Source organism: Salmo salar, chromosome ssa01 (genome assembly GCF_905237065.1).
Source record: "Salmo salar chromosome ssa01, Ssal_v3.1, whole genome shotgun sequence".
Classification (NCBI taxonomy): Eukaryota; Metazoa; Chordata; class Actinopteri; order Salmoniformes; family Salmonidae; genus Salmo; species Salmo salar.
In genome coordinates this window covers 12,754,244-12,772,477 of record NC_059442.1, presented here as the reverse complement: position 1 = coordinate 12,772,477, position 18,234 = coordinate 12,754,244, and the positions used below count along the sequence as shown (strand labels likewise).

The following is an 18,234-nucleotide window of genomic DNA, read 5'->3' as shown; positions in this document are numbered from 1 at the left end:
AGAGAGAGTTCGTGACCACACTTCTTTATTGGAAGCACTGTACGTGGTCGCCAAGGTATAGGGGCGCAGCCCTGAAAGATTCTGCGGTGGTGTACACAAATAAAATAAACCACTGGCAGTAGGAAAAAACTCAGTACACGTTCTTTACGAACACAAAAACCCGGACAAGCAACACAATCACGTACAACCACATACATCCTACGCTAACCTAAATAACCCCCCCTTACTAATGACTAACCCAAAACAGGTGCGTGCCTACATAGACCTAACCAAACGAAAGTGAAACAAAAAGGGATCGATGGTAGCTAGTAGGCCGGCGACGACGACCGCCGAGCTCCGCCCGGCCGAGGAGGGGCGCCACCATCCGTCACTGTCGTGACAGCTGACATAATCTAATGCTTTGCTTTCGTTTTAAAGCCTTTTTGAAATCGGACAGTGTGGTTAGATTAACGAGAGTCTTGTCTTTAAAATTGTGTAAAATAGTAATATGTTTGAGAAACTGAAGTAATAGCATTTCTAAGGTATTTGAAAATCGCGCCACGGGATTACACTGGCTGTTGCGTAGGTGGGACGATTTCGTCCCGCCTAGCCCAGAGAGGATAAAGGAGAGTCTTGTCTTTAAAATGGTGTAAAATAGTCATATGTTTGAAAAATTGAAGTTTTCGGATTTTCGAGGAGTTTGTATTTCGCGCCACGCCCAATCATTGGATATTGGAGTGGTGTTCCGCTAGCGGAACGTCTAGATGTAAGAGGTTAACCATTTTACATTTATACTTGATAGAGGTAGGGACATCCCAAGGATCCCGAATAGCACAGATCCTTTGGGAAAATCTATGAACTCCTCTGTTCACTGAATGGACATCCCAAGGATTCCGAATACGCCTATGAACTCCTCTATTCGACTGAAAGCCATGGACACAACTCTTATTGGTTGTCTGATGTAGGCTACTGGGAACTGTTAACAACATAGTCTGTGAATGGCTAAGAACATTTAGATCTGTATACAGCGAGATAAGATAACATACCATACCATGAGGTGTTGAAAGAAAGACAAATTACCTATAGATTGGACATAATCTTTTCTAGGCCAGTAGCGATAACAGGAAATACACAAGCCGTAGGCTACACCATCGCTCAAGGTGGCTACTTCGGGAATGTGTGCTTGCATGGAGAAAAAAATTACATTTTTAACATTTATGGTTGAGATTTAATTAATATAAATATAAACTAGGCACATTATGGCATTCATTAACACACGACACAGGCTTCACTCAGATGTTAGTAAGGTGTTGGTATCATGTCATGTCAGTCAGACATTCAATGCTAGGCAACAGCCACATTGTGGTACAGTTGCTTAGGCTTATATATGTCTCTTATCACCCCCCATAGCAGGTAGCTCAACGAGTCTGTCAAGTACCGGAGTTGTCCGACGTGCGCCTCAGTTCTTCATGGTCGATTCATTTGAGGAGTTTCTCTTGTTTCTAGAAACGTTATTGTAGTATGTATATTCGCGCACATGTATTAGGCTATAGAGATGTTTACGATGTAGTCTAAAGTACGCTGGTTTCAAGATAACCTAATAGCGTTTATCTAGAACACACACAGAAATACAGAACGAATCGAGGAAAGAGCCACGCGCTTGGGTAAGTGCACATTTCTTAGTTAATTTCATAGAAAATGTATGTATATACATATGGGAACATAACTCTTTTTTAACAGAAAAAGTATCCAAATGCTAGGATCCACATTAACTTTTTGCTTGAAATGTAAAATATGTTTTGCATTTCTTTATTAGCCTACCTGTGAAAATGTTTATAATTGTTTATTGTTTAAAAGTTTAAACAAATGTACACATGTCTAACGTCTTTCATTAGAGCCAGAGTTAAAGCTGCAATATGTAAATTCTTGGGCTACCCAACCAAATTCACATACTTATAGATCATAGTTATAGAGTTATAGATCTGTCATTCTCATTGAAAGCACATCTAAGAAGCGGTAGATATGTTTTATGAAAATATGTTCCCACTATTGTTTGAAGAGAAACGCTATAAAGTATTTTTTACTTTTCCCATTGAAAAACGATATGCGGGAACAACAGAGGAATAGAGGAGCACGTCAAGTCAGTCAGGTCAGAGGCAGTAGGGATGAAAATGCATTATTGATATGTGCGTGAGTTTTCCATAATGCTGTCCTGCCTGAGCATTCTAAATGGAACAAGTACTTTTGGGTGTCAGGAAAAAATCTATGTGAGTAAAAAGTACATATTTCCTTTAGGAATGTAGTCGATTAAAAGTTGTAAAAAATTATAAATAGTAAATTCAAGTACAGATACCCCCCAAAAATGACTTAAGTAGTACTTCAAAGTATTTTTACTTAGTTACTTTACACCACTGGTAATGAGTTAATGTTGCTGTTGTAAGTTTACTATACTGTATACTTTTTATTTATCTTATCAGACATGACACAATGGAAGTTCCCTCTGGAAAAATATATTATATTCTAACCTATTCTAATCTAGGGCTGTAACAGGTTTCTTTTTCATTTCAAGTATGAATGAGTGTGAATATTTCACATATTAAGTCTTTATTGTCCTTTTTCTTGAAAATAGTGTGGGATTTACTATGTATGCCATTAAGCAGATGTTTTTATCCAAAGTGACTTACAGTCATGTGTGTTTTATAGTCATACATTTAATGTATTGGTGGCCCCGGGAATGTTGTATCATATCATCTGTTATGTAGCACCATTTATATGACTTTGCTAATAAATGCAATGTAAAGCCACTAAGTAGGGTTTATGAAGACTTCATGAAATTTCTATAAAGACTTTATAGCCTAATTTGTTGTTAATAGAAAGTGGCACTCCTTTTGTTATTGTCTGCTATACTGATGACGTTAGTCTAGATGTGACTGGAAATATGGTCATCAACCAGCAATCATCATAAACAAAGCGCAGTTGCCATGTTCACATGCTAGTCGCATTCAACAAATCAGCAAGTCGGAAATGTCAGAGTTCTGACTAGCTTGTGAATGCGGCACGTGTTGTGGCTTAATAGCAGACCAGAAAAGGCTGGTGACACAAGTGTTGTAAGACACTTCCTGTATGTGTCATAGCTGACTGTTACCATTGGTGTGTTTTATGGTTTCTGTAGATACAGCTGTATTTGATTTACATTTACAGTAAGTTGTGAAACTCTCAAATATGGTGGTATGACACTCTTTGTGTGTTTATCAGGAGTGGATTCAGTGAATCAACAACTGCACAGACTGGATAGGCCTATAGCTATTCATTTCACCCGAGAGTGACACTAGACATGTCCAGAGTCCTCCTACTGGCTACAGTAAGAGTTGTACCAAAGTGAACATGACAGAGTGATTCTTGAAATATGAGTCTAATATGAAGTATTTTTCTCACAGAGGGAGTTGCTTGCTTTAGCAGAACCAACAGTGAAGTCGACCATGGCGATGGAAGAGGACATGACAGTGAACACGACAGTGAAAATATCGACAGTCGGTAAAATAACCTTTCTGGACTCTGAGTTCCGTTACACTCTCTTCCCAGTGTTTTACGGTGTTGTGTTCGCCCTTGGTCTGATAGCCAACAGTTACGTGCTGTTCGTGCTGCAGCGCCTGCGCAACGCCAAGGCCATGAGCGAGATCCGAATCTACATGACTAACCTGACTGTGGCCGACCTCCTCTTCGTGTGCGCCCTCCCCTTCTGGATTGGCTACTTCCACCACCGCGGTGACTGGCGCTACGGCGACTTCCTGTGCCGCGTCACCGGCGCGTTCTTCTTCATCAACACCTACTGCTCCATCCTCTTCCTCGCCGCCATCAGCGTCAACCGTTACTGGGCCATCACGCGCCCGCTTGATGCCGCCTCGTCTGACCATTGGCGCCGCGGAGTGGCTGTCACCATGGTAATCTGGGTGCTCACTTTGTCAATGTCCGTGCCGTACCTCTTGGAGACGGGCATCCAGGTGGACGACGGCAACGTGTCGCGCTGCTTTGAGGGCTACCACGACAAGACTGACGACGAGAAGCGGAGCGTGGCCACCACCCACCTCATCATCGTGGGGTGCTTCATCTTGGTCTTCTTCCTCGTAGTAGTCTGTAACCTGCTCATTGCCCATGCCCTGCTTGCCCAGTCCCCTACCCAGACTCGGGGCTCCAGTTCATCCCAGCTCCGGGGGGTGAAGGGCCAGGCCCTGCAGATGCTGTGTGCCGTGGTGGGGGTGTTCGTGGTGTGCTTCCTCCCCCACCACGTGGTCCAGGGCCCCTGGACTCTGGCTGTACTGGAGATCAAGGAGGGCTGGGGCAGAATGGACTGGGGCCAGCGGACCAGGCAGAGGCTTAACGACGCCCACCAGGTCACCTTGATGCTGATGGGGCTCAACTGCCTCCTGGACCCTGTGGTGTACTGCTTCGCCACCAGGAAGTTCCGCCTGTACATCAAGAACAATCTGAAAAAGGTGGGGAGGGGCAAAAGATGCTCGGAAACAGCCATCACACACATTTCTATGGTGGAGGGCAAGAATGTGAGCCAGCGGCTCCATAGCAAACAGCTGCAGCTCAAAGTTTAAATCTCTAGATGACATTGGTATTGTAGATATTGTGTCTAATGCTAATACTGACTGTTGTTAGTAACCACATCCTCAGGATGCTTCATTCCATCACACCCACACCTAACAATGCACATAGTGCAGAACATGCACTCTGCTATGTAGCCTCATGTTCATTCAGACACTTTCACATGAACAGATGCACCACCACACAGCCCCACCCAGAGTATGGTTCCCTCTAGATTTTTTTCCTGTAGTGACTTGTCCTGGCCACTGCCAGCTATAATCAGTGCTTTAAAGAATCTTTGGACCATTGATTCTTTGTTTTCACATTTCAGATGTACTGTACATTGTATCTCACAATTTATCTTACACTTTGTTATTGTGACTTCAATTTCATCACATCTGTTTCTTCCCGTTCTTCTAGTGTAATCAGATGAGTTTAATCAGATGTGAAAAGCAGACGTTGTATAGGGAACAGGAGCTTCTATAAATGATTGCACAATAGCTCTATAAACTCAGTTCCAAGCCACTAGACTAGATCCTTAGATCAAATAGATATCAACATACATTTTAAATATCACATGTGCCGAATACAACAGGTGTAGACCTTACAGAGAATTGCTTACTTACAATCCCTTAACCAACAATTGTCCTTTCACTGTTGGAGTCTTCTAAATTGGGTGCTGAACAATAGCTCTATAAACTCAGTGCCAAGCCACTAGACTAGATGGTTAGATAAAATATGTATGGTGCATATAGTCAGATAGTCCTATCACTGTTGGATCCTTCTAAATTGGGTGCTGAACAATAGCTGGTCGTGAGCAAGGAATAAAAAAATCCTTGGTCTTGAGCACCTAATATGTACACATATTAATATCAATTAGCTTTTCAGGATGCTGGCTCGCCATCAAGTTCATGCATGTTGTGATAAACTAACCTTTGTAATGAAGTGAAACTGTAATTGCCAAATGAGCTATGCAGGATTGCGTTGATTTTAGCCTACAGATTATTTTAGCCTACTCTCACATGTAGTACGATTTGAAGTTGTATATGTTTTGCAATTTTTGTAAGATTGCAAAATAAATACTGGGAGGCAAGAAGTACTTTCGGTCACACTTTATTTGGACAGACTGGATAACCCTTCTAGAGATTCTGTACATACTATAAATAAACTATCTGTTGATAAGAAATTGCTTGCTAAGGTTACGCTTATGGTTAGAATAGGTGTTACCTTAAGGGTTAAGGTTAGGATAAGGGTTATGTTTAAGATTAGGATTAAGTGCTAGTGGATAGCTGAAATGTTAGTGATATTATTGTTACAGCTAGTTATTGTACAGAATGAGGGAATAATAAGCTTCACTGCCCTTTTTGAGAGGCTGGTAACCATGTGATGAACTTGATGACTTCTCAACTGCCAGCTACTGAAGTATTAACAGAGACATGTGGGTTATGAAGTTAATTAGACCTCCGGTATAAATGTTGCAGTAACTGTAACTCTATGTATGTGATGCATTTAAAACATATTGTTTAATACACTGTACTGCATTCTCAATGTAAATATGATTTAACAGATACACTACAGGTCAAAAGTTTGGGGTCACTTAGAAATGTTTTTGATCCATTAAAATAACATCAAGTTGATTAGAAATACAGTGTAGACATTGTTAATGTTGTAAATGACTATTGTAGCTGGAAACGGCTAATTTTTTAAAATGGAATATCTACATAGGCGTACAGAGGCCCATTATCAGCAACCATCACTCCTGTGTTCCAATGGCACATTGTGTTAGCTAATCAAAGTTTATCATTTTAAAAGGCTAATTGATCATTAGAAAACCCTTTTGCAATGATGTTAGCACAGCTGAAAACAGTTGTTCTGATTAAAGAGGCAATAAAACTGGCCTTCTTTAGACTAGTTGAGTATCTGGAGCATCAACATTTGTGGGTTTGATTACAGGCTCATAATGGCCAGAAACAAAGAAATTTCCTCTGAAACTTGTCAGTGTGTAGTCTTGTTCTGAGAAATGAAGGCTATTCCATGGGAGAAATTGCCAAGAAACTGAAGATCTCGTATAGCTCTGTGTACTACTCCCTTCACTGAACAGCGCAAACTGGCTCTAACCAGAATAGAAAGAGGAGTGGGAGGCCCCGGTGCAGAACTGAGCAAGAGGACAAGTACATTGGAGTATCTAGTTTGTGAAACAGACACCTCACAAGTCCACAAATGGCAGCTTCAATAAATAGTACCCGCAAAACACCAGTCTCAACGTTAACAGTGAAGAGGCGACTCTGGGATGCTGGCCTTCTAGGCAGAGTTCCTCTGTCCAGTGTCTGTGTTCTTTTCCCCATCTTAATCTTTTATTTTTATTGGCCAATCTGAGATATGTTTTTTTCTTTGCAACTCTGCCTAGAAGGCCAGCATCCCGGAGTCGTCTCTTCACTGTTGACATTGAGACTGGGATTTTGCGGGTACTATTTAATGAAGTTGCCAGTTGAGGACTTGTGAGGTATGTCCAACTAGTCTAAAGAAGGCCAGTTTTATTGCTTCTTTAATCAGAACGACAGTTTTCAGCTGTGATAACATAATTGCAAAAGGGTATTCTAATGATCAATTATCCTTTTAAAATGATAAACTTGGATTAGCTAACACAACGTGCCATTAGAACACAGCTGTTCAACTGTGATGGTTGCTGATAATGGGCCTCTGTACACCTATGTAGATATTCCATTAAACATCAGCCGTTTCCAGTCTCAATAGTCATTTACAACATTAACAATGTCTACACTGTATTTCTGATCAATTTTGAGGCTGGTATTTTAATGGAGATAAAATTGGCTTTTCTTTCAAAAACTAGGACATTTCTAAGTGACCCCAAACTTTTGAACTGTAGTGTATATTGTTATTGAAATGCCTGTTTTTTGTTTCACAGTATTTTTTTAATTCAAAGCTTCCATTAAAAGATTCCAAGAAATATCACATCAGCCCATTTTATTTTGTATCTGTTTTTAAATTGAACCTTTATTTAACTAGGTGTCACGTCCTGACCAGCAGATGGAGCTGTTTTAGTAGTTTGGGGGTCAGGACGTGGCAGTCTTGTGTGTGTGTTTGAATGTTCTGTGTGTCTTGTGACTCCTGATCAGGAACAGCTGAGGATCGTTGTTCCTGATTGGGAGTCATATATGTAGGAGTATGTTTGTCACTGGGGTTGGTGGGTGGTTGTTTTTGCACTGCGTTTATAGCCTGCAGAACTGTCACTGTTGTCACCTTTTTGTGTTGTTAAGTGGATGCTTTACTCCTTATTTTTAATAAAAAAATGAGTATTCACATACCTGCTGCGCCTTGGTCCTTTTATGAAGACAGCCGTTACAGAACCACCCACCAAACCAGGACCAAGCAGCAGAAGAGGAGGAAGCCACAGGAGAAGAAAATGGAGGAATGGACTTGGCAGGACGAAAGACAATTCTGGGAGGACAAGTTAAGGGAGCTAAGGAAACCCGAGAGGCACCCCCAATAATTTTTTTGGGGGGGGCACACGGGTAGCTTGGCCAGGCCAGGGAAGAGCCATAAGCAAGCTACCCGTGACTACAGGGAGGTGCGTATGAGGTGGAGGGCGCCATGTTACGCTGAGGTACGCACCATCTCGCCTATACGGACGCACAGCCCAGTTCGCCCAGTACCAGCGCCCCGCAGGTGCCAGGGCAAGGTGAGCATCGAGCCGGAAGGGGTGATGCCAACCCTGCACTCAAGACCGCCAGTGCGCACTTTCGGTCCGGTGTTTCCCGCTAGACGCACTAGCATGGAGGTGCGTGTCTCCAGGCTGGCACGTCCAATACCAGCCCCACGCATCAGGAGTCTAGTGTGTCAGCCCAGCCTCGCCAGTCAACAGTCACCAGAGCTGCCCACCAGTCAACAGTCACCAGAGCTGCCCGCCAGTCAACAGTCACCAGAGCTGCCCGCCAGTCAACAGTCACCAGAGGTGCCCGCCAGTCAACAGTCACCAGAGCTGCCCGCCAGTCAACAGTCACCAGAGCTGCCCGCCAGTCAACAGTCACCAGAGCTGCCCGCCAGTCAACAGTCACCAGAGCTGCCCGCCAGTCGTAAGTCGCCAGAGCTGCCCGCTAGTCAGAAGCTGCCAGAGTGGCCAGACTGCCCGGTTCTGCCAGAGTGGCCAGACTGCCCGGTTCTGCCAGAGTGGCCAGACTGCCCGGTTCTGCCAGAGTGGCCAGACTGCCCGGTTCTGCCAGAGTGGCCAGACTGCCCGGTTCTGCCAGAGTGGCCAGACTGCCCGGTTCTGCCAGAGTGGCCAGACTGCCCTGAACTGCCAGAGTGGCCAGACTGCCCTGAACTGCCAGAGTGGCCAGACTGCCCTGAACTGCCAGAGTGGCCCTCCTGCCCTCCGGTCCAGCCCGAGTGGCCCTCCTGCCCTCCGGTCCAGCCCGAGTGGCCCTCCTGCCCTCCGGCCCAGCCCGAGTGGCCCTCCTGCCCTCCGGCCCAGCCCGAGTGGCCCTCCTGCCCTCCGGCCCAGCCCGAGTGGCCCTCCTGCCCTCCGGCCCAGCCCGAGTGGCCCTCCTGCCCTCCGGCCCAGCCCGAGTGGCCCTCCTGCCCTCCGGCCCAGCCCGAGTGGCCCTCCTGCCCTCCGGCCCAGCCCGAGTGGCCCTCCTGCCCTCCGGCCCAGTCCGAGGGGCCCTCCTGCCCTCCGGCCCAGCCCGAGTGGCCCTCCTGTTCCCCGGCCCAGCCCGAGGGGCCCTCCTGTCCCCCGGCCCAGCCCGAGGGGCCCTCCTGTCCTCCGGTCCAGCCCGAGGGGCCCTCCTGTCCTCCGGTCCAGCCCGAGTGGTCCGTCTGCCAGGGTCAGCCTGAGTGGCCCGTCTGCCCGGCGCAGCTATCGGCGCCATCAAAGTGGGCGACGCCGAAGGCGGAGCGAGGTCCACGGCCTGCACCTGAGCCACCTCCAGGATAGGTGGGTTGGGGAGGGAGGGTGTAGGACAGTGCCGTCATTGACGGCAGCCACCCTCCCTTCCCTCCCTTATTGTTTAAGGGTTAGTGTTTATGGGTTTTGTTGGGGATTTTGTTTGTTGGTGTTTTTTGTTTTTGTTAGGTGCATTCCGGGGTCTGCACCTTGAGGGGGGGGGGGTACTGTCACGTCCTGACCAGCAGATGGAGCTGTTGTAGTAGTTTGGGGGTCAGGACGTGGCAGTCTTGTGTGTGTGTTTGAATGTTCTGTGTGTCTTGTGACTCCTGATCAGGAACAGCTGGGGATCGTTGTTCCTGATTGGGAGTCATATATGTAGGAGTATGTTTGTCACTGGGGTTGGTGGGTGGTTGTTTTTGCACTGCGTTTATAGCCTGCAGAACTGTCACTGTTGTCACCTTTTTGTGTTGTTAAGTGGATGCTTTACTCCTTATTTTTTATTAAAAAATGAGTATTCACATACCTGCTGCGCCTTGGTCCATTTATGAAGACAGCCGTTACACTAGGGAAGTCAGTTAAGAACAAATTCTTATTTACAATGATGGACAACCCCGGCCAAACCCGGACGACGCTGGGCCAATTGTGCACTGCCCTATTGGAGTCCCAATCATGGCCGGATGTGATACAGCCTGGATGAATGCAGACAAACAAGAAAAAGAAGACTTTTCAAACCTCTTTACTTTTTAGAGATCAAGTCTCGCTTCTCTTCAAATATTAAACAAACTCCAACTCTCTTAAGGACAGTTTCTCCGACACAGATTAAAACATAGTCCTGGATCAAAAAGCATGGTCAATAGAGTATCTCTTGAAATAGTTTTTAAGTCCAGGACTATGTTTAACCTGTGTCTGGGAAACTGCCCCACAGTGTTTTAGAATGAGCAAAGGATGATTTAACCTCTATGGGGCAGGCGGGACGAATTCGTCCCACCTACGTAACAACCAGTTGAATCCTGTGGCGCGATTTTCAAATACCTTAAAAATTCTATTACTTCAATTTCTCTAACATATGACTAATTTACAGCTATTTAAAGACATGACTCTCTTTAATCTAACCACACTGTCCGATTTCAAAAAGGCTTTACAACGAAAGCAAAACATTAGATTATGTCAGCAGAGTACCAAGCCAGAAATAATCAGACACCCATTTTTCAAGCTAGCATATAATGTCACAAAAACCCAGAAGACAGCTAAATGCAGCACTAACCTTTGATGATCTTCATCAGATGACACACCTAGGACATTATGTTATACAATACATGCATGTTTTGTTCAATCAAGTTCATATTTATATCAAAAAACAGCTTTTTACATTAGCATGTGACGTTCAGAACTAATTCACTTCCGGTGAATTTACTAACAATTTACTAAATTACTAAGGATAAACGTTCACAAAAAGCATAACAATTATTTTAAGAATTATAGATACATTACTCCTCTATGCACTCGATATGTCCTTTTCGGTGAAAGCACATTTTGCAATATTCTAAGTACATAGCCCGGCATCACAGAGCTAGCTATTTAGACACCCAGCAGGTTTAGCACTCACCAATATCAGATTTACTATAAGAAAAATGGTCTTACCTTTCCTGTTCTTCGTCAGAATGCACTCCCAGGACTTCTACTTCAATAACAAATGTAGGTTTGGTCCAAAATAATCCATAGTTATGTTCCAACAGCGACGTTTTGTTCGTGCGTTCTAGACACTATTCCAATGGTAAATAACGGTCGCGCTCACGGCGCATTTCGTGACAAAAGATTTCTAAATATTTCATTACCGTACTTCGAAGCATGTCAACCGCTGTTTAAAATACATTTTTATGCCATTTTTCTCGTAAAAAAGCGATAATATTCCGACCGGGAATCTGCAATTAGATAAACAGCCGAAGAAAAATATATCACTGGGTCGAATCGGGCACGCGCCTAATTCCATTGTCCTCTGATGGGCCACTTGGCAAAGGCGATTATGTGTTTCAGCCTGAGGCTTCCTCGTCATCTTTCAGGTTTTTCCCGGGCTCTGAGAGCCTATTGGAGCCATAGGAAATGTCACGTTACAGCTAAGATCCTGACTCTTCAATAAACAGAAGCAAGAACAACAACACCTTGTCAGACAGGCCACTTCCTGCATGAAACCTTCTCAGGTTTTTGCCTGCCAAATGAGTTCTGTTATACTCACAGACACCATTCAAACAGTTTTAGAAACTTTAGGGTGTTTTCTATCCATATGTAATAAGTATATGCATATTCTAGTTACTGGGTAGGAGTGGTAACCAGATTAAATCGGGTACGTCTTTTATCCGGCGGTGTAAATACTGCCCCCTAGCCCTAACAGGTTAACTCTTCTGTTATCTAGAGTCGTGGCCAAAAGTTTTGAGAATGACACAAATATTAATTTTCACAAAGTCTGCTGCCTCAGTTTGTATGATGGCAATTTGCATATACTCCAGAATGTTATGAAGAGTGATCAGATGAATTGCAATTAATTGTAAAGTCCCTCTTTGCCATGCAAATTAACTGAGTACAAAAAAAAATGCATGAAAGGAAATGAAATGTATGCATTCACTACTGTAAGTCGCTCTGGATAAGAGCATCTGCTAAATGACTCAAATGTAAAATGTAAATGAATCCCCCAAAAACATTTCCACTGCATTTCAGCCCTGCCACAAAAGGACCAGCTGACATCATGTCAGTGATTCTCTCGTTAACACAGGTGTGAGTGTTGACGAGGACAAGTCTGGAGATCACTCTGTCATGCTGATTGAGTTCGAAATACAGACTGGAAGCTTCAAAAGGAGGGTGGTGCTTGGAATCATTGTTCTTCCTCTGTCAATCATGGTTACCTGCAAGGAAACACATGCCGTCATCATTGCTTTGCACAAAAAAGGCTTCACAGGCAAGGATATTGCTGCCAGTAAGATTACACCTAAATCAACCATTTATCGGATCATCAAGAACTTCAAGGAGAGTGGTTCAATTGTTGTGAAGAAGGCTTCAGGGTGCCCAAGAAAGTCCAGCAAGCGCCAGGACCGTCTATTTTGCCTAAGAACACAGCAATGAATAAAGAATTGTACCAACACATGCTCCGAGAGCAACTTCTCCCAACCATCCAGGAACAGTTTGGTGACGAACAATGCCTTTTCCAGCATGATGGAGCACCTTGCCATAAGGCAAAAGTGATAACTAAGTGGCTCGGGGAACAAAACATCGATATTTTGGGTCCATGGCCAGGAAACTCCCCAGACCTTAATCCCATTGAGAACTTCTCAAGAGGCGGGTGGACAAACAAAAACCCACAAATTCTGACAAACTGCAAGCATTGATTATGCAAGAATGGGCTGCCATCAGTCAGGATATGGCCCAGAAATTAATTGACAGCATGCCCGGGCGGATTACAGAGGTCTTGAAAAAGAAGGATCAACACTCCAAATATTGGCTCTTTGCATCAACTTTATGTAATTGTCAATAAAAGCCTATGACACTTATGAAATGCTTGTAATTATACTTCAGTATCCATAGTAACAACTGACAAAAATTATCTAAAGACACTGAAGCAGCAAACTGTGGAAATTGATGTTTGTGTCATTCTCAAAACTTTTGGCCACGACTGTACAGTATGTGATTTATCAAGCAGGTTATTTTAGTGTTACATTCATGTCACATATGCATACGTTGTTCCTGTCCTTGGTTAAGTCCCATCACCCTCTCTCATGACAAAATATAGGAATCATCCCAAGGTGGCGTAGGAATTATCCCAAGGTGGCATAGGAATCATCCCAAGGTGGCGAAGGTATCATCCCCTGTCATGTAGGCGGGGGACAGGTCGCTGTAGGCTTGGTTGGTTTCACAACAGTTCATGTAGACTTCTCCCTCATCCCCAGCCTGGGCCTGACTCCTCCCCCTAGTGGTGACAGCAGACACATGATCAGCATAGTGACCAGCATAGTGATCAGCATAGTGACCAGCATAGTGGTCAGCATAGTGATCAGCATAGTGATCAGCATAGTGACCAGCATAGTGACCAGCATAGTGACCAGCATAGTGACCAGCATAGTGATCAGCATAGTGACCAGCATAGTGATCAGCATAGTGATCAGCATAGTGACCAGCATAGTGATCAGCATAGTGATCAGCATAGTGATCAGCATAGTGACCAGCATAGTGATCAGCATAGTGATCAGCATAGTGACCAGCATAGTGACCAGCATAGTGACCAGCATAGTGATCAGCATAGTGACCAGCATAGTGACCAGCATAGTGACCAGCATAGTGATCAGCATAGTGACCAGCATAGTGATCAGCATAGTGACCAGCATAGTGACCAGCATAGTGATCAGCATAGTGACCAGCATAGTGATCAGCATAGTGATCAGCATAGTGACCAGCATAGTGATCAGCATAGTGATCAGCATAGTGACCAGCATAGTGATCAGCATAGTGACCAGCATAGTGATCAGCATAGTGATCAGCATAGTGACCAGCATAGTGACCAGCATAGTGATCAGCATAGTGATCAGCATAGTGACCAGCATAGTGACCAGCATAGTGACCAGCATAGTGATCAGCATAGTGACCAGCATAGTGATCAGCATAATGCTAATTATAATCTCATACACAGGAAGACAAATGTAAAACACACAAATATGATTTGTTCATCATGCTCTTACTTTGGTGCTTTTGCAGGTCCAGTAAATCCTGGAAGTACATGGAAAATACATCACAGTAAATCAAACCAACACTCACAATGTCTGAATGAACATTGTAGGCTTTTCAGAAACCTACTATAGTCCTATATTTTGATCATTTACAAACTGAATCATAGATTGAAACTTAGGTGCCTCTATTTGGGTTGGCCAAATAACAACACATTACTTCCTGTAACTACAGTAGCCTACATGTTATAATAATAACTGCAGTATAGCTGAAGACTTGGCAGAACTGTTGATACAGTGCAGTATACTTGACAGTGTCACTCACCTTTGGCCGGTGCACTATTGGTGGCCAAGGTCTCTTGACCGGCCCTCTCTTTGGCCCGCTGCCTCCAGAGCCACAGCAGCAACAAGGTCAGTAAGACCCCGGCAAGGAGAACCAGCACCAACCCTGCCACTCCTGCATACACACTGCCTAAGGGGAGAGGAGGAACAGTCAATTGAACTGTATTGACATTGATGTGCCACAGGCTTACACTAAAATCTTAAACTTTACAAACCTATGCTATAAAGTACTACTGTGCATCAAATATTGATACATACATTGAACAGCAGGGTTCGACAACAGAAAACTTGATAAATGTAATCCAAAGTTATAAAAACAGAGTAATGACATGATAAGATGGCGCCGATAGAGATGGCAGCTTCGCTTCAAGTCTATAGGAAACTGTGTAGTATTTTGTTTCTTTATGTATTATGTCTTACATTGTTAGCCCAGAAAACCTTAAGTGTTAATACATACAGCGGGGAAGAACTATTGGATATCAGAGAGACGTCAACTAACCAGCACAACCAGCACTACGACCATGAATACAACTTTCCCAAGCGGATCCTCTGTCTGCACCTCCTAGGGCATTTGAACTGATTCCAGAGGCCGACCCAAAACAACGCCATCGGAGGAGAGGGTGCCGGAGCGGTCTTCTAGTGAGGCTTCGGATGCGCACACACCACCCACCGCTTCCGAGTATATTATTCGCTAGTGTCCAGTCCCTAGTTAACAAAGTTGACAAAATTAGGGCAAGAGTTGCTTTCCAAAGAGATATCCGGGACTGTAACATACTGTTTCACGGAGACATGGCTAGCTGGGGACATGCTGTTGGAGTCCGTACAGCCAACAGGATTTTCAGTGCATCACACCAACAGGACCAAACATCTCTCTGGTATGAAGAAGGGCGGGGATGTATGTTTCATGATTAACGACTCATGGTGTAATTGTAACAACATACAAGAACTCAAGTCCTTTTGTTCACCTGACCAAGAATTCCTCACAATCAAATACCGAGCGTATTATCTCCAAAGAAAACTCTCCTCGGTTATCAACAAAGCGATGTATATCCCCCCGCAAGTGGATACCAAGACGGCCATCAACAAACTTCACTGGACTTTATGCAAACTGGAAACCATATATCCTGAGGCTGCTTTTATTGTACCTGGGGATTTTAACGAAGCTAATCTGAGAACAAGGCAACCTAAATTCTATCACCATATCGATTGCAGTACACGAGCGAGTAACACTTTCGACCACTGCTACTCTAACTTCTGTGATGCATACAAGGCCCTTCCCTCCTTTTGGCAAATCTGACCATGTCTCCATCTTGTTGCTCCCCTCCAATAGGCAGAAACTAAAACAGGAAGTGCCTGTGCTTAGGTCTATCCAATGCTGGTCTAACCAATCGGATTCCACGCTTCAAGATTGCTTCGATCACGTGGACTGGGATATGATCCGGGTAGCCTCAGACAATAACACTGACGTATACGCTGACTCGGTGAGCGAGTTTATAAGGAAGTGTATAGGAGATGTTGTACCCACTGTGAATATTATGTTATTATGGCTTGGGGGCAGTATTTTCGACGTCTGGATGAGAAGCGTGCCCAAAGTAAACTGCCTGTTACTCAGGCCCAGAAGCTAGGATATGCATATAATTAGCAGATTTGGATAGAAAAAAGTTTCCACAACTGTTAAAATAATGTCTGTGAGTATAACAGAACTGATATGGCAGGCGAAAACCTGAGGAAAATCCATCCAGGAAGTGGGATTTTTTTATGTGTGTAACGCGTGTCGTGTGTGGAGGACCAAGACGCAACAGGGAAGTGTATACTTCTCTTTTTAATATATAAGAAGGAGAAACAAAATAAACACGTATACAATTAACAGAAACGACGCTAACAGTTCTGTCAGGTGACAAGCACAAAACAGAATACAACTACCCACAATCCACAATACAAACACACCCCTAATTATAGGACCTTCAATCAGAGGCAACGATAGACAGTTGCCTCCAACTGAAGGCCCCAACACCAATTAACTAAACATAAAAATACAAATGACTAGACAGAACATAGAAATAAACTAACATAGAACAATAACCAAAACCCTGAACTAATAAATCAAATACCCCTCTCTACATGGACACATACACACAACCACCCTGAACCACATAAAACAAATACCCCCTGCCACTGACCAAACTAAACACTAACAAATAACACCTTTACAGGTCAGAAGGTGACAATGTGGGTATTTTCAATTGAATGCATATACAGTATCTAATGGGTTAGGACCCAGATTGCAGTTCCTATGGCTTTCACTAGATGTCAATAGTCTTTAGACATTGTTTCAGGATTGTTTTCTGAAAAATGAAGAATGAGACCCTTTTGTCAGTGGACTGAGGAAGAATGCAGAGCTGGTTTGCGCGTGTGACCGATTGTGCGCCCCTCGTTGTTTTTCCTTTCTATTGAATACGCTATTGTCAAGTTGAAATATTATCCATTATTTAGAAAACAGACAACCTGAGGATTAATTATAAACATCGTTTGACATGTTTCGACAAACTTTACCGGTACTTTTAGGATGTTTTCGTCTGCATGTTTTGACCGCCTTGGAGCCAGTGGAATACTGAACAAAACGTGCCAACAAAACTGAGTTTTTGGGATATAAAGAGGGACTTTATCGAACAAATCAAACATTTATTGTGTAGCTGGGACTCTTGTGACTGCAACCATATGAAGATCTTCAAAGGTAAGTGATTAATTTTACCGCTATTTCTGACTTTTGTAATTCCTTTACTTGGTTGTAAAATGTTTGTATGCTTTTGTAAGCGGGGCGCTGTCCTAACATAATCGCATGGTATGCTTTCGCCGTAAAGCCTTTTTGAAATCTGAGAAAGCGGCTGGATTAACAAGAAGTTGTATTTTTTATGAATGTTTATTATGACTATTTCTGTATTTTGAATTTGGCGCTCTGCAATTTCACCGGATGTTGTCGAGGTGGGTCGCAAGCGGAACGCCTGCACCAGAAAGATTAAAACCTTCCCGAACCAGACACCGTGGATTGATGGCAGCTTTCCTGCAAAACTGAAAGCACGTACCACCGCATTTAATCATGGCATGGCGACTGGAAACATGACCGAATACAAACAGTGTAGTTATTCCCTCCGTAAGGCAATCATACAAGCAAAGTGTCACTTTATAGACAAAGTGGAGTCACAATTCAACGGCTCAAACACGAGACATATGTGGCAGGTTCTACAGTCAATCACAGATTACAAAAAGATAACCAGCCCCGTTGCGGACATTGACATCTTGCTCACAGACAAATTAAACAACTTCTTTGCATGCTTTGAGGACAATACAGTGCCACCGATCCGTCCCGCTACCAAAGACTGTGGACTCTCCTTCTCCGTGGCCGACGTGAGTAAAACATTTAAAAGTGTTAACCACCGCAAGGCTGCCGGCTCAGACGGCATCCCTAGCTGCGTCCTAAAAGCCCGCACAGACCAGCTGATGGTGTGTTTACGGACATCTTCAATCAATCTCTATCCCAGTCTGCTATCCCCATATGCTTCAAGATGGCCACCATTGTTCCTGTTCCCTAAAAGGGTTATCCTATGGGGACAGACAAAGAACCCTTTTGGAACCCTTTTTGTAAGAGTTTAGTCTGGATCTGTAATCTGTGTTTATTTGAGTAACACAAAGTAGTTCATCATGTCCCCTCCT

At 43.9% G+C, this 18,234-nt stretch overlaps 1 protein-coding gene and 1 long non-coding RNA gene across 4 annotated transcripts in view; one reads left to right on the top strand and one right to left on the bottom strand.

Annotated features, from left to right (window-relative positions):
• The window catches only part of LOC106561476 (platelet-activating factor receptor), a 29,613-nt gene extending 23,305 nt beyond the window's left edge, over positions 1–6,308 (top strand). Inside the window, exons 1-2 of one of the 3 annotated variants that reach the window (XM_045714311.1) lie at positions 668–1,643; positions 3,417–6,307. In XM_045714311.1, the coding sequence (XP_045570267.1) occupies positions 3,459–4,583 (1,125 nt within the window). In that variant the 5' untranslated portion in view covers positions 668–1,643; positions 3,417–3,458 and the 3' untranslated portion in view covers positions 4,584–6,307. The other 2 variants (XM_045714314.1, XM_045714312.1) reach the window with 2 other exon arrangements.
• A 7,070-nt stretch (positions 6,309–13,378) lies between these two features.
• Positions 13,379–14,648, bottom strand: LOC123726728 (uncharacterized). The gene is made up of 3 exons (XR_006758849.1): positions 14,507–14,648; positions 14,197–14,224; positions 13,379–13,430 (listed from the first exon to the last, which is right to left on the bottom strand). It is a non-coding gene; the product is annotated as an uncharacterized lncRNA (long non-coding RNA).
• Between the last annotated feature and the right edge of the window lie 3,586 nt (positions 14,649–18,234).